General features: G+C 37.7%; 1 protein-coding gene across 3 annotated transcripts in view; it reads right to left on the bottom strand.

The window, feature by feature from the left end:
* Ppp1r1c (protein phosphatase 1 regulatory inhibitor subunit 1C) overlaps window positions 1–22431 on the bottom strand; it is a 102487-nt gene that overhangs the window by 49653 nt on the left and 30403 nt on the right. For 2 of the 3 annotated variants that reach the window (XM_059259198.1, XM_059259199.1), the window contains exons 3-4: window positions 4563–4600; window positions 1633–1693 (exon numbers count right to left, since the gene is read on the bottom strand). The exons of the other annotated variant lie outside the window; for it this stretch is intronic. In XM_059259198.1, the coding sequence (XP_059115181.1) occupies window positions 1633–1693; window positions 4563–4600 (99 nt within the window). The remainder of the gene's footprint in view (window positions 1–1632; window positions 1694–4562; window positions 4601–22431) is intronic. 3 annotated transcript variants of the gene reach the window in all.

Genomic DNA, 22431 nt, shown 5'->3' with positions numbered 1-22431 from the left:
CAATAACACACCCTTTGTTCAGCCATCCTTCTTATGATTAAAGCTCCTCACTGTGCTCACAATAGAGCATATGTTACCATTGGTTAAATTGGTCTTCAGACACACATTTCCAGCTCTTAGGAACAGATAGATGGAGGAAATCATTTAGATTTGGCCCTTTCTTCTATCATAAGCTGAAAACTCACAGAAATATTCACTAAGTGATTTGTATCAATACCCAGATGCCTTCTTGAGTTCATGGCTGTACTTCCTTAAGGCTTTAACTCATTACTGTAGACTGGTTATTAAAGAAAAATCTCTGGGTTCCACAGTGTAAAGTTATATTAAAAATGCTTCAGTAGAACTAGCTTTCCTAAATGCTAGAATCCCACATTCTTAAGATATTTGAGAGCTAAAAATAATGAGCACCATGGCCCCTTAGGCCTTTGAGTTTAAGATTTTCCTTTCAAAATAATGTAGTTATTCTCTGAGGACATGAGGACTACTTTATTTAACTTAAGCTATCCCAAAATAAAACAGAGGAAAGAATTGAGCAATAGCACGTATATCTTTCATTGTTGTCCATTCATGCCAAAACTGCTATGTCTTGAAGAATACGAATAACTTACAATGAAGAAATGTCTTTAAAATGCTACCCTAATCTTTAGACAAAGATGCCTAGGAATTTCAATAATTACTTTGAGATAAACTACAATGCAGATGAATGCATTATTTACTCATCCTTGTATAAACAGACACAGCCTTTTATAACCTCAGGACGGAAGTTTACTGAAAGTAGCTATGGGTCCATTTATATCCCACCTCCCTGAAAAGAGAATGAAAAGTGGAAACTCTCACTCCTGGGTTAGACTTCTAAGCTTCCCAGCTGGCTTCTTGGGCACTGAATCAGAGCTGTAGGGCTGTGTGATGAACCCTGAGCCAATAGCCAGGGAGCCACGCTGGAAGGCAAGATACTGGCCTCAACAGACACTGCCTGTGTCAGGAACATTTTTGTGTGAAAAAGAAAAGAAGCCTTTCTTGGAACTAGTATTGGTCAAAATACTTCCACTCTTCGATGTTACTTGGCAGTTCCATTTTGAAGAGAAATTCCGGGGAAACGCCAGCATCTGAACTAGCATTCTCTGTTGTGATCTGAGCAGCCGTTAGGAGTGTAGCAAACTGGTGCTAGATTGGGTTGAGCAGAGATGCTCCTGATGGGAGGCAAGGAGGAAACCCTTGACATTCCATTTCTGCTGAGTTCAAGCTCTTCTGCTTTAAGTTAAGGGGGGAAAAAAAGCCAAACAACTCCTGATAATCATATGCCTATCAACAGGAATAATTAAAGATTATGGAAAAATTCTTTCAAAAAAAAGATATAAGGAAAGGTAAAAGAAAAAATATTGTCATTATTTTGAAAATTGATTTTTCCATTCTAAGATTCTGGGACTCTGCAGTCACTGATTCTTCAACTGCCTGAAGTTCACCCACGACAAAACAACGCTTCCAAGATGTAAATGTCTTCCTGATCACCACAAAGTTGAGACTGGCAGAGTTGAGACAAGCCTATGATCTATGGAACAGCTTTAGGGACAAATAGCCTGCCATTCAGGACATCCATCACTCATGACACCCAGAAATGGTACCTGACAGTACCTTTCATGGCAGGCGGTGTGTACACACTCTGCTTCCTTTGCTTAGGGGATGCATTCTGCGACTGTGGAAAAGGAAAGAGAAAGCATTAGAGGTACATAAAATGTATATTGCTTCCAGACATGTGAAGTAGGTAAAACTGCACTATGTCTCAAAGGTTTTCTGGTGTCTCCCTGTCAAGAAGCAGAGCTTTAACCAATTATAGACATGTCCAATGATACCACAGACCTCTGAGCTATATAAAGCCAAAGTCCTGTTTTATCATAAAATTCTCCATGGTTTTGTTTTCATTATTAACATTAGTTTAACAGTATTGTATATGATTTTATTACATTTGCTTGTTTTTTATTGTTTGATTGTTTGTCTTTTGTGTGTGTATATGTGTGGATATGCATATACCGTGATGCGCGTGTCTAGGTCAGAGGACAATTTATAGTATTGCTTCTCTTTTTTGACACTATAGGTCTAGGAGATCAAACTTGGGGTGTCAGACTTGGTGGCAAATGCTAGTGCCTTAACCTATTAAGCCATCTTGCCTGCCCCAGATTAGTTTATTTTAAAGAAATAAATAGATATTAACCCAACTGCAAGAAAAACATAGGTTCTGAGACAAAGTATACTTCAAAAATATGCCAGTGATACATAATATAGATATAGACACACACAACATGTATTTTTTCTGCCTCTGTAATTAATGAGGGTTTCAAAGGGAAAATTAGAGTCCTTCATTCATAAAAGAAATCCCAAACCCTCTTGAATTGCCACATTTAATCTAAGCCCTGCTTTTATTCAGAATGAAAATGTTAAGGTAATATTCTTCTGCTTGTCTAAAAGGTAAGCCCTTTCTTACCCAAACTGCTATGTAGCACTGTTAACTAAATATCCAGATCAGGATAAGGTTATTACAAGGTTTCACATTTTAAAATGATAAAAATAATAACATATTTCATGGTCAAAACCATCATTCTATAATCATATGGAATCATCTATATATTATAGATATTAATTGTTCTATTATTTAACATAGTTCATTCACCAATCAGATTGTGTCCAAATGACTTTTTTAACAATTTATATTTATTGATACAATATAACAATACAATGTATTATTTATTTATATTTTTTACAATAATATTTATGGAAATAATCGAAATATACTGTTGCCTAGCATGCATAAGGCCTGTGTTTTGGTCTCCATCACTTCATAAAACATAATTGTACATGTCTGTAATCCTACCACTAGAGAGGGGGAAGGAGGGTCAGAAGTTCAAGGGCAGCCATTACCATCCTGTGACACTGAAGCTACATGAGACTCGGAAAGTTTTCTTTTAATTACATTAATTTATATTTTAATGAGATAAAAGAAAGGGTCCCAATTAATGAGTTCTGGTATCTGCAGTGATGTTTGCTGAGAAAACCTCAAGCATAAATAGTTACAAGATATATTTGAGGGGTGGTTTTATGCTTTCCATGCATATACAAAAAGAATGTGAGGTGTAGAGTTTGAAAGAAAGTAGAAACTATTTTGTAAAGTTTTAACTTGAATTGAGGCACATTTATGCAAACTAAATTGTCCTCAAAAACATCATCCAGATGTTGTTATATACTGATGCAAAATACATCTATCAAAAAATAAAGGTAAGGAAATGGAAACAAACATTTAGCTGCCCAAGAGTTGTTTTTCTCCTTATACTGAGGGTCAAACGCAGTGCCTCACACACAGGCACACTCTACACAGAACCATGTGCCCAGTCCAGCATTTTCTTGTAACAAAGTACTTTGGTACTGGTCTACGTTAATATCAACTGTGTGGGTGATTAATGATTCTGGGGGAACATTCTTGCTTCAGCCATGTCAGGCTAAGCTTGATAAGTAGCTACTGCCTCTGAGACTCCTTATGTCTTTTTCCATATACACATTCTAAGATACATAGAAAGTTAGTTTTGTTGTCTTTTACTAGGATAACGATGAAACGTAATGCTTAGTTATATTTATATAAATGCTTAGTTTTCAAAGCATTTTTGCATTAACTTTCTCAGTAAATTATTTAAAGCTGTATGTACAAAATGTTATTTGGTATTTTGCACATTCTAGAATTTCCTCTTTGGGTGTTATATGCTTACTCATGATCATGGAAACTGCTTACACCCACAGTTCATCCATTCTCTCTTTGTTACATTACTGGACTTACATAAGGTCTTCATATTTTATACATTCTATCAGATCCTCAAGTCTCCCCTGCCTCCTACTTCCTATCTGAATTCTCCATTTAGATATGGAAAATGTAAGATATGTACAAAGTTCAGACTGTCACTGAGTTTGCATTTAACATGTTATTTAGTGAACCCATTAGCTCTGGTTATCAAGGCTCTGGAGTCTAGAGGAACTCATTCGCCCCAGACTCGAACTATGGAGCTGACTTTGGCCCTAAACAGCTGAAGAGGTCTTCAGATGTGCCTGACACTGCCTCCATCTCCTTACTCTTGAATTTCAATGTAAATATAATTACTCAGAAAATTAAAACTATCAGTTGCATATCTTACAATTAAAATCAATGCTTTAATTTAGAAATTTTTGCAGGGCTTAGCATTTCATCAAGAAGCAAGGCATCTGAGGCAGAGATTTTCGTCATACCATTTTACTGCCCTTTCAGGAAAAACAACATGAATACTTTCTATATCACAGTGATATTTATTTATGTTAGCTGTTTATGTTATTATATATTATCTGCACACAGTTAACATTAATGTAAATTGGCACCAAAGAACTCTGTTCCAAAGAATATGCTGGGCTGATCATGTAGCTCAGCAGAGAGTATGCCTGTGTGTTAGCACCTGGGTTTCATCCTCACAATAAGGAGAAAAAAAACCACAGTAATATTATCACAGTAATATTGCGTTTTAACAATTTATATAAAGTATAGGAAAACTTACATCTTCTTGAGTGTTGTTCACCCTCTTCTCATCAATTTCTGGAAGAGAAGTTGATATAATTCATTAGAAATATAATGGTCTTCCTTATAATTGCATGCTAACATTTTCAAAAACATATACAGAAATATTTTGAACAATTGCCATGTGGTTATATAACAGTTGTGAGGTAGAGTTGAGGACAGGGAGATGGGTGGGCTGTTCCCTTCTGAAAGGAAGGAAAAGTTTAAGGAAACACATGGGAAGGCCCTGCACTTGACAACCCAGATTGCCTGTCTTCAGCATCCAGAAAGGACACCAGGGAAATGACTCAGAGCTGTGACTGATGTCATCAGTCCCCCAGTGTCAGGCATAAGCATCCTTCTGTTTTAATTGAATTTCCTGTATTTACCAATAATTTTTGCTTATTGTTGCTCAAGAGTCTTCAAATTTGTCACTGACAAGCCCTGCTTTCCCTGTCAGGGTATTCTCTGTGATTCTGTGGACCTAGGTACAGAGCCAGTGGCTCCCAAATCTTTCTTATGATAGTGCTCAGCGCCTTCTCTAAGGCTATACAGAGGGTTTGGAAGAAGAGGTGCTTGTGTCTGCCGCATCACACAAGGCCCTTTGGGGTTGAGTCTTTCTTTCCTCCTCACTTTGTTTGAGATCCGTCTCTTGGTTTCTTGACCTAGTGACCCCTTCCTATTTCTTACGTTAGTCCTCAAACCAAAAGACTAATCCAATGGTCCAAAACTTAAAGAAGAATTTATCTATGAATATCAGCAACTTAAGTAGCTGAATACAAACTTAACTCACCAAAAATAAGTAGCCTTCCTATATACAAATGACAAATGGAATGAGAACGAAATCAAGGAAATAATGCCTTTTACAACAGCCTCAATTATGCAAAATATTTTGGGGGTAACTCTAAGGAAGCAAGTGAAAGACTTGTATGATTAAAGACTTTAAAATATTGAAGAAAGAAACTAAAGAAAATATCAGAAGATGGAAAGATCTCCCATCCACATGGATTGGTAGGATTAATACAGTAAAAATGGCCATCCTACCAAAAGCAGTCTACAGATTCAGTATCGGCACAGATAGAGCAGAATGTACCATGCAGTTACCCAAAGGTAGCCTTTGTTAGCAAACAGGTTTCTTTCTAGGCATGAGTATGTATTTTCTACATACGTTTATATATTCTTTGTCAAATAACAATATTGGAAAGCTTCTATGAATCAGTGTGGAAACTTTTGCTATCACATTTTTGCTAAATACCACAAGTGATCCACTGGAGCGATGCCATTACAGTGATCAGTTGTAATCCTAAATGACCACAGCAACCAACACTTGGTTTATGCCTCAGGGCCTTTTAATATTTAAACTTGTATCTAACCTAATATTTTAAGATCTGAATGAGCTCTAATGGTTTGCTTTGCACATTTGGTACTCTCTCATAAGACATACTAAAAACGTATCTTTCTAAATGAGGACTATATTCATTATGTAATTCAAAGAGAAAAATCTTTATTGTTTTTGTTGTGCTATATTGACAAAATTTCACTTTGCTACAGAAGCAGATGGAGAAAACTCAGTCCCATATCCCCATTCCGAAAATGAAGAATGAAAATTAAGTAAGCTTCAAATCAAAATGACACAGACAGAGGTAAAGATGTCCAAAAATGTGTTACAGTTTTCCTGAAATTCACCGATGGTTCATTTTCCTTACTGGATTGTTATTGAATTGGGAAGAACAATCTTTTCTGTCCTCCTAACACCTTATATAAACCCACAGCGCATGCTTATAGGGCACATTTACAAACACAATGCAAACACAATGTTCTTAATCATTTGTACCATAGAAGTTGTCACCAATGAAGGATACCCATAAAAACACATTCAAGTCTCACCAGCTCTCTACAACACCAAAACAGCATTTATAGTGACCACATGTTCTCTTCCAGGCTACAAATTGTGGTCCCCATGGCCAGCTTCAGCAGTTTTCAGGAACACTGGGTCCCCAATAAAATATGAGAAGAGATCCTTGTATTCAAATATTGTCAAACTTTCTCAGTAACCGGAAAAATAATAATATTTGGGTACAATTGAACAAAATCAATTTGTTAGTTGGTGAGAAGTTTTCTAGCTGATTATTCATAATTAAAAACTATAATATTTGCTGATTAGAGCTGTTAAGAGCATGTGATCAGAGTTCATTTCCTAGCATCCATGTTGGCTGACTCACAAATTCCTGTAACTCTAGCTCCAGGAGATCCAATATCCTGTTCTGGCTGGTGCAGTCATACACTCACACAGATAGGGACATGGACATACACACATACACACACACACAGACACACACACACACACTAAAAATAAAAGCAATTCTTTAAATTTATATACATGTTAAAGCTATACATTTTCAGATAAGATTTACAGAGTTTTTCTTTTAATTTTCTCCTCTCTTAGTAGTCATTCAGTCTAAAAGAAATTCCTTGCTTTGGGGCTGGAGACACAGAGGAGTTTGGGCATGAGAGCCTAGCATTCATGGAGGCCTGGCTTCAATACTCCAGTAACACATAACAGGGTCAACAGATGGCTCATACCCATCACCCCAGTAATTAGGAGGTGGAGTCAGGAGGATCAGAACTTCAAGGTCACCCTCAGCTGCCATTTAGATCATTCTCCATGCAGAATACCTGTAGAACAATGGCTCTTAGTACAGCAGCATAAGGAATAAACAATAATATCTTGTCAAATAGAGATGCCTAATGCTCATGTTTCATGAAAGGAGACCATCTCCTTATTCAAAAATGCAGCAGGAAGGCAACTCTTCATTGATGGTAAATGCTAAAATGTTATTTTAATAGACAAATGCTTGATTTGAAAACATGTTAAAGCAAAATCCATAACTTCTATTTTCAAAAATGGTTTTACTTAGTCCAAGCAAATGCAATAGATACTCAAAGCCCATAAACATCACCATGCTAAGTGATTCAAAATGGAATCAGGAAAAATAAGGATGTTTGACTTTACTCTGTGAATTTCTGCAAATTGGGAATAAATCAATATCAAGGTGTGTGTGTCTCTCTGTGTGTACATGCATTTATATAAATGTATATAAGAAATTCATATGAATTCTCATATGTGTATATAAAAATTTTAAGATGGTAAATGTGAAATATTAGTTTAAGATGTGTTACATTTGTTTATGCTGTGGAATATTTGTTTAATGATACAAAGATGTGTTGCATTCTTTTATGTTGCATTTGTTTAACTCTGTAAAGCTGTGTTACCTGCCTGCCTACAATATCTGATTGATCTAATAAAGAGCTGAATGGCAAACAGCTAGGCAGGAGAGAGAAATAGGCAGGGCTGGCATGCAGAGAGAATGAATAGGAGGAGAAACTTAGGGAAGAGAGCGAGGAACGAGAAAAGGAGAGAAGAACAGCAGGGGTCAGCCACTTAGCCACAGTCAGTCATGAAGTAAGAAGGAAAGAAAGATATATAGAGAATAAAGAAAGGTAAAAAGCCCAGAGGCAAAATGTAGTTAAAGAGAAAGGGGATAATTTAAGTTAGAAAAGCTGGCTAGAAACAAGCCAAGCTAAGGCTGTGCATTCATAAGTAAGAATAAGTCTCTGTGTATTTATTTGCGAGCTGGGTGGCTGGCCCCCAAAGAGTAAAAAAAAAAACAACTAAAGTCATATTTAATATATTCTCTCACAGAATTAGCCTCATGCACCAACTAAAATGAAAGAAATGAATGATTTATTCAGGGCTTCTCCTGCAGAACAGCACTAGCTTATAAATAGAAGGCTCTGGTGGAGAGAGATTCAATTTCTCATCCTAAACTCAAAAGATGCAAAATTCTGATGTATTTAGATAAACAGAGTCACTTGAGCCTCTGCTTTAAGCAGCTGTTTTGGAAATGCAATGGGAAAAGTCAGTTCAGACAAAACTGGAGAACTTCAATTAAAAACAGTATTGCAAATTGATACTCTGAAGACTTGCCTGTTCACAGGGAAAAGCAGTGACAGTTAAACATAGAAAGAACTGACTGAACCGATAAAGCCATCGTCAGAAAGGGGTCAAACAGCTCTAGGGACCAGAAACTTTAAAAATAAACAAACGAACAAATACAATGGAATGGCAGGTGAGAAACTGGGTCCAGAAGGCTTTGGAATCCAGAAGCAAGCAGAAGCAACTGGAATTTTCAGTCCATCTGTAAAAGGATTGACTTCCTGTGAGAAAGACAGAAAAGCCTGACTTGCTGCCTGGAATCAGGAGTGCACAATTATTACTTACGTTGGAGAAAGACTCTTACATATACACCCAGGGCAAGACAGACAGCAAGCACAAGCTACCATGGCTGACTACTGAGGAAGTGAAACAAAAACAGCAATCCTGATAGACTGCCTAATTCCCTTTCTTCAAGATGCAAAATGACTGCTTGAAACTGAGACATGTCACCCTGCTAAACTGGCACCATGTTGCTTATTACTTATACTGATGTGACATTAACAATCAGGTGCCAGGAGAGGAGAAGATAGCATGACTAATCATAACCAAGATAGGCAGGATTCACTAAAATAGGACTGAACTTCGTAAAACCATCACCAGTGTGTGTGTGTGTGTGTGTGTGTGTGTGTGTGTGTGTGTGTGTGTATGTGTGTGTGTGTGTGATAATAGGATCAATAGATCAAGGTGACAGACACTTGTCATAGCATTCCCTTGCTGTTATCTGAGCATAAATCACACTGACAGGGATATTATTTTCTTCCCATTTCACTAATATCCTTTTGTTGGATTACTTCTCATAAGTTTATCTTTTATTTTCTTAAGAAATTTTTTATTCATTTTACATACTAATCACAGATCCTCCTCTTCCCTCCTCCTAGTCCTCCAGGCTTCCCGCCCCACAACCCATCCCCTATTCTCTCCTACAAGAAGGTAAGGTCTCCCATGGGGAGTCAGCAGAGCCTGGTACATTCAGCAGAGGCAGGTCCATGCCCCTCCCACTGCCTCAAGGCTGTGTAATGTGTCACACCATAGGTAGTGGGCTCCAAAAAGACAGCGCATGCTAGTGAGTCTATCCTTTAACACTAAGCCTACAAAAGAAATAAAATGAGTTCTTGAAATGAGGGACTTTCAGTGGAAATAAAAGCTAAGCTTCTTATTTAAATTGCTAACATTTCTGTTAAACACAGTGCCACTTAATACCTAGGACTTCTACTAAATTCATCATGAAGATCATAATTTATAATTTTATAGTAGATGATTTACAATTTTCTCAAAAACATAAGAACATGTGTAATATTTATTATTATGTTACATCAATTTCAAAAAGAGTTTATAAAAAAATCAGCCATTAATCTCCACTAAATCATCAGCCATCAATCTCTACTAAATCTAGAATATCACATTTATATCTTTATAACCCAAACCAAATGGTTTGAATGCCTTTACATCATGGTAATGGATTTAGGGATGTCATTAGCTGTCTCAAAGCATGCCTGTTCCTGTGAGCAAGCAATATTTATAGTTAAGAAATACTGAGCTGGGTGGTGGTGGCACACACCTTTAATCCCAGCACTTGGGAAGCAGAGGCAGGTGGGTCTTTGTGAGTTCAAGGCCAGCCTGGTCTACAGAGTGAGATTCAGGAAAGGCACAAAGCTACACAGAGAAACCGTGTCTCGAAAAACCAAAAAAAAAAAAAAAAAAAAAAAAAAAAAGAAATACTGTAAAGTGTTTTCTAAGACAAGAATTCTACATACTTTAATAGCAAAGCTTGAATTAAATGATAGAAATCATGTAGGTTTACAAAGAATAAAGATAATAATTTGTATTGTTGTTTGTTTTTATTCTTTGCTCTTTGAGGACCCACCACCCAGCTCCCAAAATACACACAGAAAGGCTTATTCTTTCTTATGAATGCCTCACCTTAGCTTGTTTCTAGTCAGCTTTTCTTAACTTAAATTATCCCATCTGTCTTTTGCCTCCGGGCTTTTATCTTTCTCTACTTCTGTATATCTTTTTCCTTCTTACTCCATAGCTAGCTGTGTTGCTGGGTGACTGGCCCCTTCTTTTCTCATTTCTTGATCTCTTTCCTCACAGATTTCTCCTATTTATTCTCTCTGCCAGTCAGTCCTGCCTATCCTTTCTCCTGCCTAGCTATTGGCTGTTCAGCTCTTTATTAGACCAAGCAGGTGTTTTAGACAGGCAAAGTAACACAGCTTCACAGATTTTAAACAAATGCAACACATCTTTGTATCATTAAACAAATGTTTCAAAGCATAAACAAATGTAACACATCTTAAAACAATATTCCACAAGAAATTTCTTATCTGATTATTTTTACATGTTTGTCAGTGGAGATCCTTTAACTGGTGTGCTAGTCGTAAGTGCACTCCATAGTATATATGTGCTGTATGGTATGTATATGGAATTGTGTATATAGTTGTATGTGTTTGGGTCAAAACTGAATTTATAAAACTCCTCAAACTTTTTTCTCTATCAACATAAATCTTTACTTGTCCTCCAGAGTTGTCCCAAGTTGCAGACAGTTTTTCTTCTACCTAGAGCAGTGGTCCTCAACCTTCTTAATGCTGTGACCCTTTAATACAGTTCCTCAGGGTGTGGTGACCCCCATCTATAAAATTATTTTTGTTGCTACTTCATAACTGCAGTTTTGCTACTGTTATAAATCCTAATGTAAATATCTGGTAAACAGAATATTTGATATGTGACTCAAGGCGTCCCAACCCACAGGTTGAGAGCTATTGTTTTAGACTAGGAGAGGGTTGAGGAGATGGCACAGGTTTAATATGCGTGCTATGGAAGCATCAGGACCTTAGTTCAGATCTCCACCACCCACCAAGGCACAGCAAAGCACCCTTGTCACCCAGCACTGGGGAGGCAGAGACAGGCAGATCCTTAGAACTCACTACACAACCAGGTTCACTGAGAAAGTTTGTCTTACAAAATAAGGCAGAGGGCAATAAAGAAAACACACACACATGCACACATACATGCACACATACACAGGCTGGGGGTGGGGGATGTTATCTAGACATAGTCTGGACCACAGGATAATTAACATTCATCCTATAAACTAATTTCTCTCTGAGTGAGATTATGGCAATACCTTCCTGAACTATTGCAGATTGGAAAAGTGTGCCATAAATTCATTTGCATAGCTCTAGTAAGAATGGTCAGAACATCTTTCAGTTTTATATCCCTTCCTTCTGTCTAGGAAATGTGGTTACCAAGCTAGCAGCAAGCTTGGACATGACCCCAAATCCTCAGTTTATTTTCCCCAGCTTCTCTCTTTTTGATCTTTCCCAGCATGACCAAAAATTAGTTTTATTTTATAGGAGAACAGTGCTTTAGAAAAGCAATTTATAGTCGTCCTCCCCCCCACCCCCACCCCCGCCACCCTTTGGTGCCCTAAAGGCTTCATTATAAGGAGACCAGTGCTAGGTTTGGCAGTCTCTAAAGGAATTTACCATCAGATCGCTGAAAACAACAGCGGAATCCAAATTGTTGCCTTTTAGATGACTCTCTATTTCCTTTCACATAGCTGAAGATCAGACATCCGTCTAAAAGACCCTAGGAATACATCTAGTGCTTGCCTGAACGATTAATCTGTACAACCAAACAAGACACGGAGGAGACAGTGAAAGGCAGGAACTCCACAGACTTGCCAGTTCAGGATGGATCAGCACAGTGAGATTCCAGTACTAACTAGGAATAAACCACATGCAAAGGAGAGATGGTGCTGTATTGCTGAGCACACTTGATGCCTTGAGATTTGTCATCTCCTTGTGGTTTTAGTATCCTCGTTTAGAATAAGTGTGCTTAACATGCTGGGAAATCTACCCTGTATTTCTTACAAGTGGTAGAGGACTGAACTGACTGCTGGATCCTTCTTCACGGCAGGGCAAGGTGGAGTGAGGCTATGCACACTCTCTTTGGGCCACTATAGTGAAGCCCCTTGGGCTGGCTTCCCCCAGCTCTCCCACTTTCCAATACCAGCCTTAGCTATTAGCCCTTTGACTGGAAGCCTGCCCCATTGTGCTGGAGGCCTGTTATTTGGGGCATCAAATTGAGCCACTAGGCAATGATCTCCTCTGTGTTCTCCTCTATGCTCTCAGATTTTTTTTTTTTTTTTGTCACAACTGGGTCCAAATTGAAACCACCAGAGCAATGAATTTCTGTTCATCGGGAAGGCAGATGTGGAGAAAATAACCCTGGAAGCTTAACTCTGGCCTGCTGTGCCAAGAGTCACTGGGCTGTATTCTCTTTTCAGCATCGAGTCCAGCTTTCCATTTTTTTTTTAACTGAAGATAATCTCATCACCAAATTGATTTTTCCCCAGGGCCTCCTATAAAACATCTCATTTTAGGAGCTATCCAATAAGACCTGGGTATATTGTATGGATCCTCTCTGCCAGTAGAGAAGAAAATGGCAAAGAAAACCCAAAATGGGTTATGGAGAACACTCAACCACTTTTGTGTTATGACTCCAAATCATATTTCTGCTCACATTTCACAGTTTCTGTGGCTACTTTCCAGCACAAGGAAAGAGAGCAGAAAAGGCAGAGCCTCTGGAGGCCCCAGCACATGTTTTTCATGAGTCTTCCTGACTTTTATGAACTTAGCTTCTCTTAGGAGGTATTCATTACTCCCCCCCACCCCCACACCCTCATGTTACTTGAGGACCTAAAAGCTGTTGCGTCGTCTGTCTCATCAGGCTTCATTTCCAGTCACTGACAATGTGTTTTTTTGTTTGTTTGTTTTGTTGTTGTTGTTTGGCAAGTTTGAGTTTGAATTTGTCACATTTCTTCCAAGAAAATAGTTTCATTTGAATAGTATTAGTTTAAACAGCAACATGATAATTCTATTAAAAAAGAAAACCCTCCTTTGGAAAGCATCATCCAAAAATTGATGATGAAAATACAGATTTTCACATTAATTGTATAGGTCAACTTAAAGATCAATCTCTGATGTTCTAGGAAACATAGAAAAATCAATGAGGTAGCTATTAAGAAGCAGTCAACATCTTCTAATAATGTGTCTTGTGCCTTTTTTGCTATAATTTCCTTTAAATAGTTGTAATTTGAGTAACATTGGTTTTAGACATTTTGAATCATTACCATTTTATCTGCCTTTTATCTAAAATAGCACAACATTATTTTTTAACAGAATCATGAAGTCCACTGTCTGGATAGGAGTGGAAATGGTGAGGAGGCCAGCAATGTGGATGGTAATGCAGAAATTTGGAGAACATTCACTGTCCCTGTGAGAGATGGGCTACTACATTTAGAGTAGAATTGGCTGCTCACCAATATTTGGGATAATTATTTCTGTTTCCATGCCATAGAAATGATTCCTTTTCCCCCCAACAGGTTAATAACACTGCCAGTGACTTACTGAACCTTTTTTGATATCTGCATTAAAAGTAATCATTTTTTATTTCTAGAGAAGATAATGGCATACAAGCAAATACACAAAGATCCTTTAAATATATCATACATTTTATTTCTTGTCGTGAATTTCCAACTCAAACTTCTGACCTCTATTTCTAATTTGAATTGATGAACAATTTGGAGGGCTACAACTCATAAATAGAATCTATAAGCACACGTGCACACCTACATATGTGACCACACACACACACACACACACACACACACACACACACACACACTCCACATACACTTGAAAACCAGCAAATATATCTCACAAGTGCAGCATGGTGCTTTTCAGCTTTATAGGAAGGATGCAGGGCAAAGTGTACAAGGTCTCAATTATGTAGGATGAATGACTTTAAAGAACTAAGGTATAAGCAGAGCAATGGTATCCCACACCGTTAATCCCAGCTCTCTGGAGGCAGAAGCAGGTGGATCTCTGAGTTTGAGGCCAACCTGGTCTATGAAGCAAGCTCCAGGATAGTAAGGGCTACTCAGAGAAACCTTGTCTCAAAAAAACTAAAAGTAAACACACACACACACACACACACACACACACACACACACACACACACACACCAAAAGAACATGAGACCATGGTTAATACTATTATACTGATAATTTGCCAAAAACAGTAGATTTTTGTTTTTGATATTCTTCCAAAGAGAGCGAGAGAAAGAGGAATCAGGAGGGGAGTAGGAAGAGGTGAAGGAGAGAAGGAAAGGAGATGGATTCAGGAAAAGCAATGATCAGATTTCTGTTTTAAGGAAATTATCCTGAGTGGACACTGAGCTGGAGAAGTCTTCCACTTGGGAGGAGATGGGAATATTCAGACAATGGGTGATGAATCATTGAATCAGGCTGGAGAACATTTAAGAGAAAAGAATGGAAAAGCTTTGCACACTGACTGGATGAGTGGGGCTGCAGGGACCAGCAACAAAAGACAGGGGTTTAAAGGTCATATTTTAAAGACCAAAACCAGTGCCAGGCTCAGATTTTGAGTGTTCATAAAATTGTTGGTTTTGAGGTGATTGCTGATCATATAAAAGTGGGGGAAATCTAGAAATAGCCATGCTCAGGAGTGAAAGTCCAGCTGAAGACACAGATCCAGGAGTCATCAGGTCAATGAGGCTAAAAGAAGATTGAAAGCTAAAACAAAGGCAGAAAGATAGAGAAACAGGATTTGGTGGAAATCCTGCCTACATAACCACACAGTTTAAGGAGACACTGCAAAAGACGGGCCCATAAAGAGACAATAGAGTAGCCACCAGGGATATTGGAAGCTTCACTGATGAACTACATAAGAAGTCATTTCCCAGAGAACCCCTGAATCTGTCTTGGGTCAGCCACTCTCTTTTTGAATATGTGGTACATGCACAAAACATTTATGTGGCATCTGCTGTCTATACAGACTATTTTGACACTGTATCTTGACTTATAAATGATAAAAAATACAGGTCCTATGTAGACATCTACTTTTAAATTTTTCTTCTTCCCGTGTTTAATGGTAACAGGAATGATACTGTAGCATGTTAATCAACATTTTTTGCTTGTTTTCTTGCTTACTTTATGGTTCAGCACATAACAGCCATGCTTCAGATCTTTGAAGCAAGTTTGGCAGAAGGTCAAGTGTGTCATAAGACTCTTTGGAGATCAGTTCTTACTAAATAAAATGTTAGTGGTTTAAGAAAATAATTTAAGAACAGATGGACCAAATTTACTTCCACACACATGAATCTGAACATAAAGTGGTTGACCAAACACATTTCACATTCCTCCAAATATAACTCTATGAATACTGAATTGAAAGAAAAATGCTGAGTAGTCTGTTCTGCTTTGCCAGTAGTTGGTCATTATTCCTAATACTCTTTTTTTTTAAAAAAAATTCTCTATTCATTGTTTGGAGTTGCCTACATACTTTTAAGGTCAAAGAGAATGTTTTAAGATAAATATTCTTGTTTTCATTTCTTAAAGATTATTTACTATAGCTCACATCTTTTAACCCTCCCCAGATTTTTATCATGGCTGAAATAAACTGTTGTAAAAACCTCCTCTGATTTACCTCCAGTTAAAGGGATGTATCCCCCTTCTTTTTCTTCACCTAATACCTTCAGTTTCCTCAGTGTTGTTGATGCAACTTGTCATCCTGCTTGTTTGGCATTTTGATTCCCTATCTTAAAATCTAGTGTGAACTGAAGTTCCCGGGGAAAAAAAGCCACACCTATTGTTGGGATTTTGCAAAGCTGATAGGCTGAGCAGAACTCTGGGATTTTAGAGTCAGGATGTTGCAGATCCAGCACAAAATAATATAGAGATTTTTCTTTAATCCTGTTAATAGCTATTCACTGTGTATCTCTCTGTCTACCCTAAAATCCCTAACTATCATGTGGAGCCTTTGGAATGTATTAAAGATCTAGTTTCCACCAATGCAAAGGCTAAGACTGTCCTCAGACAGCATCTGTAACCTTTAACAGAGATTTCCCACTGTGCTATAACTCATCTACTTGATGTTTCCACCCACATATTTGAAAAAAATGCCTTTATAGATGGCATTTTTCCTCTGTAACTATAGAAGCTTCATGAAAGTGTTTCCAAATTAAAATGTGGCATTTGGGGCAATCTGAATAAACCATGTTCCTGAGTCACAATCACTCACATTTGGCTCAAGAATAAAGTATCATTTTTGCTCTTAGGGTGAGAGCTATTTCGTACTGATATTAATAAGAACTAAGTATATTACAGATCAAGGCACAGACACTATAATTCTGTTATTGAAGCAGAAGAATCCATGCACATACTCATGGCAACCCTGTGCATCTTTCCTTTCTTCTGAGAGAACCCTGTCTCTAAAATACCATATGCAGGTGAAGTAAATGCTCCTGGAACAGTTTGCAGCCAGCAGAGGACTTGTACCAATAGACAAGAGCTTCAAGCACCTGGACTTCAGGCAGAAGTGTTTACCCTCCATTTCTTTGGCTGGGTAGCTCTAGTAAGGAATCCTGCATGCTTCTCATAGTATCTCTGCACAATGAAGCCTTCATTCCACACCAATAAAATTGCTACAGTGTCTTTCCCATCTCTGTCTTGCTCTCTCTTGCTGTTTAGGATTACATCCCAAATAAATCACTTTCATATAAGTCCTTTTCTCTGACTCAGTCCAGAGAATTCAAAGCTAATTGATACTAAAGATTTGACCTGTGACCTGGAATAGTGTATGTTTGAATTTCATTAAACTAAGAACTACTCAGTTCTATCTCTCATTGATATTCCACAATACTGCTGATAATGAATATTTTTATTCTAGTTCTACAAATCCTTTACACTGGATATGGCTAGTTCATCGAAATATTACAGTTGAACTTGAGCATGGGTGCTGAGTACTACATCTAGTGCTGTAGAAGACAAGGAATCACATGTATAGGAGAAGAAAAGGCAGCCATGGCTGGGGCTACCAGAAGTTCATAATTGGGAAATATGGACCAGGAATACATTAAAAACCACACATCCTACCAAAAGGACACAGGTGGATATACTGCCAACTAAATTCTAGTATTATGAAACTGTCAAAGGTGGACTGAACTTAATCAGATATTATCAGGAAATAGGGTCAAATGTGAAGATATGAAGTTCCTGGAGGACAAGTCTAACACCAGGGAAAACATGTATGGTCTGCTTACAAGGCTCTGCCTCCCAGATGAGGTACATAGCTCTGTTGCCACCCAGAAAGGCTGAGTCAGAAGCCATTTCGCATTCAGCCAGAGCAACCAACTGTTCCTTTAAGTCCCTGGGATTAACTCTTTGTGCATTCAGCCTTAGGCACTTAAACACAGGACCTTGTCTTCTTTCCTTACATATTTATCCTCTAGGATTTCAGCCTATGTAAATAGATGGTGAGTTTTCACTTTGCTTCTGAATCTGTCTCAATATGCCTTTCCACCTTTGAAGCATTATCAAGAATTAAAGTTGAGAATTAAAAAAAAAAAATTCTGTAACCAGGCAAGGCTTCCTCTGGAGGTACTGGGACACCAATCCAGCCACACAACCTTCGACCTACAATTTGTCCTGCCTCCAAGATGTGCTGGGGTAAAGGTGGCACAGAACTTCTGGGAGTGGCCAACCAATATCCAACTTGATCACACACCAAAAGAGATCCACACCACAAGACAGTCCATGCTTGACACTGCCTAAATGACCAGGAACTAGAGGCTGGATAGCCCAAAAAAAAAAAAAAAAAAAAAAAAAAAAAAAAAAAAAAGAAAGGAAGAAAGAAAAAAAGTAGAAAGAAAAGTCAATGAAACGATTCCTAATAATATTCTGCTATACTCATAGACCGGAGCCTAGCATAATTGTCATCAGAGAGGCTTCATCCAGCAACTGATAGGAGCAGATACAAAGATCCCCAAGCCAAACACTAGGCAGAGCTAAGGAAATCTGCAGAAGAAGGGGAGGAAGGATTGTAGGAGTCAGGGGGATCAAGAACACCCAGAGAACAGAGCCCACAGAATCAACTAACCAGTCCTCATAGGGGCTCACAGAGACTGAAGCAACAATCAGAGAGACTGTATGGGTCTGACCTAGGTCTTCTGCATTATGTTATGATTGTGTAGCTTGTTGTTCTTGTGGGACTCTTAAAAGTGGGAGAAGGGGCTGTCTCTGACTCTTTTGACTGCTTTTGGGACCCTTTTTCTCGTACTGGGTCGACTTGTACAGCCTTGATATGAGGTATGCGCCTAGTCTTATTGTAACTTGTTATGCCATGTTTGGTTGATATCCCTGGAAGACCTGATCTTTTCTAAAGGGAAACAGAGAAGTGGATCTGGGGGAGTCAGGGGAGTGAGAAGAGAGGAAGGAGGGGAAACTGTGATTGGGATGTTATATATGAGAGAAGAATAAATAAAGAAATTTTTAAAAATATCTAACAAACCTGGAGAAGAAAATATTGAAAAAAACAAAATATTAAGGAATTTGCTGTGGACTCCTACTGATCCTCTGGTGTGGTTAAGAACTTGTGAGCTGCAAAATGCATTATAATCAAGATTATTTTCTATTTTAAAGTCACAGTCCTTGTATGTGATTGCCTCCCTTTTCCCAAAATGGAAAAATAGATCAAAGGCATAATAAAATGATTGAATATATCATGGATCCCTACAGTAAAACCATTCTGGACTTGGAAACAACCTAAACTTTCTTCCCCCTAGGGTATTTAGAATTGGCAGTAAGAATGCCAGGACGTATTTATTGCCGAAAAAAATTATATAATTCCTCACAGCAATTTTTTAAAATACTAGGGCATTTACATGACTAACTAGATGGCTATTCTTTGAAAAATAAGTTGAACTGGTTGATAAAGGTTGCTGAAATAAAAGAATATTTACTTAGGCATTTAAATGTAAAATCCAGCATTGTACAGTAACAACCATTTTGTCGTCCAAGTGTGCATTCCTTTTTTTTTTTTTTTTTTTGGTTTTTCGAGACAGGGTTTCTCTGTGTAGCTTTGTGCCTTTCCTGGAACCCACTTGGTAGCCCAGGCTGGCCTCGAACTCACAGAGATCCGCCTGGCTCTGCCTCCCGACTGCTGGGATTAAAGGCATGCGCCACCACTGCCCGGCGGTGTGTGCATTCCTTTACACAATAAACTTTGTAAACCTGTTGGGAAGGAATGAGGTAGTGTGAATCCAGAATCACAGCAGACAGATGTGGACATGGGCATACAGTCTCTCTTTATCCCTTCATATAGAAACAAGACGAGGTACCAGACTCTAGGCTTGGTAATAGGAATTTAAGGCCAAATCAGACATAGTCATTTCTTTGAATGAAGGGCTACCACTGGCCCTGAAAAAATCCAAAAGGAAGGCAGAAAGACAGACAACCACAATGCAGTGTGACCAGTGAGCCTTCTTCTAGTCCTCATATGTGCCAACAACTATGGTAATAGCATGAATGCTTCCTATTTTGGTGGCCTAAAACATCTCATTTTCTTTAGTAATAAAACTAGCAACTTTCAGGAATTATACTGTTTTGAAAAGTTTGAAAATACTATGCTTTGCTTCTAGGTACCTGGATATACTTGAATCCTACCCATTCATTGTTGTCATTGTCGTTGTGGTATGTGTGACTTTCTTAATTTCCCCATTTAAAGATTCTCATTTGTCACTCAGAATTGACTTGTATTGCCCAGAATTCAAGTATGAATCATCAACCAGACCTCAAAAGGGCAGTCTATCTGTATGTGGTGTCAACTCAATATGCTAAACCCTTTGTCTTATCCACTTCTGCTCTCTGAGGGAAAAGGATGTTGCTTTTGAAGAACTGAAAAATGGCCACATCCTGTTCCCATACTTGAGGCTCATCTCTGCATAAATACAACCCCCTTTCTTATTTTGTACTTTACATATTAACTTCATTAAAAAGCCTCTTTTTGACCTTTATACTAGGTTACATCTACCTTGTTATATACTCTAATGGCAACTATGAACCCCTTGCAGAGTTCATTGTAATTACAGTAAACTAATCATTTTGTTTATCAATCTGCATCTTAGTCAGCTGTAGTTAAGTCAGTATGCTATTGTTTCCTGAGATAAGATTTACTCAGATGAAAGAGATGTCCCCTTGCAGTTTGGGCTAAACTGTGACCATTTTAGTACAGTTTTCATACATATCTCCAATGATAGACCAGGGTTACATCAATGACACCAAAGATTTAAATGCATACCGATAATGTGACTTCAGTCAATGGGACAAAAGAGGAACCCTCTCCAAGGTTAAACTGACAGCCAAAGAGGCTCCTCAGGGAAGGAGAGAAACATTGTCAACTGTTACCACCAGTCCGCAAGTCTGAGATAGGCCACCATGTTCAATTGTGGACAAAATAAGAAACAGCAGGATTCATATTGTATAGCCTTCCTAATTCAATAATCTTTCAGCAAAACGTGTGCTATATTTAGTTAAATGGTAAAGTTACTCGTGGCAGTTTATAAAAGCATGTCACCAGACCTTGGTTGTAGGACGACAATGTGTGTTGTCAAGGACCTGGATTCATGTTGCCATAAGCCTAAAGTATGATTATTGTACAAGAGAGAAGAGAGCCCATTGTAACAAGAATTATTTCTGAGTAAGTGTGGCTAATCTTTGGATTTCTGCATTAATGTTTTGATGAATTCTTTAAAATCATATTTGAACCCATGTTCATATCCTAAGCCAAATAAATCCTTCTGAGTATAACTAAAGCTGTGTAAATATTTTCTGATTTTATAGTTTATTTTTGCTCCTGAATATTTCTGGTCTGATTATTGAGCAACTTAAAGACTTTATTCCACAGAAAAATAATCTAAGCTTGTTAAAAATCAACACACCCCCAACTACAATGAAGATAGGGTGTAGATGTCCCCTGGTGAAATGTACCCTGAGTGTTATTCTTTGCAGAAACACGTACATAAGAAAAGAGGACTGTGCTACTGTTGTTATAGGAAGTGCTGGGGATTAAAAGCAGGACTCACGCAGGCAAGTGTTCCACCACCTCACACACCATGGCTCCAACTCTGGTTGCTTACCACAGAATAGATATTTATAGCACTAAAAATATTCCCAATATTAAAAATATACTCTGTTCCTTCCATTTAGTGGGAGAAAGATAATAAGGAAAATTTTAGAAGTTGATAAAGTTCAAATATGTCTTCACCAGAGGTAATCTCATTTTAAAGATAAACTTAAATTCTGATAAAAATTAGCAGAGAACATTGCCTTAAGTAATATTATTTTGAGTGTAGCTATTATCAATTGACTCTGATTTAGAACACCTGTACATCCTAATTGTTTTGTTTTGATTTTTGTATTTCAGGATTGACATTCTCTTATGAAATGTAGTTGTGTGATAGACAGATGATCATGAATAATCTTTGTATCATGGTTCCCTCATGCTATATTTCTGTTTTAATTAAGTTGGCTGAGTTTCATTTCATCATCAAATTTATAGAAAGCCTCACAGTAACTCTGTTCTGAATTCCTTGATGCTTAAGGATACTTGATTTTGCTATGTGAAAAGAACGTGGCTAAAATAGATCACAATATGTTCAATTCCATGGATCTATTGCCAAACCATCTATTATAATTTGTCTATTGGGAGAAGGAGAAACTTGCTTTTGCTAGTGCATCTGAAGAATCATTATTAATTTAAATAATATAATGTTAACTATTACAACATATTTTATATGCTATTTTGAAACCTATAACAATTTAGTTATTGTAACATAATTGTTAATATAATTAATTACAATAATGTCATGCACATTTTTACTATATCATTAGATACTATTCTAATCCCCTGCCCTTTCTCTCCTTATTATATTTGTGTTATATTTTTAAGGTTTTTTTTTTTTAATTTTCTTGTTCCTCTTTTTCTTTTGATGAGAGTAGGCTCAGGTCAAT

This window comes from Peromyscus eremicus, chromosome 4 (assembly GCF_949786415.1).
Source record: "Peromyscus eremicus chromosome 4, PerEre_H2_v1, whole genome shotgun sequence".
Taxonomy (NCBI): Eukaryota; Metazoa; Chordata; class Mammalia; order Rodentia; family Cricetidae; genus Peromyscus; species Peromyscus eremicus.
This window is presented reverse-complemented; position numbering and strand designations above follow the sequence as displayed.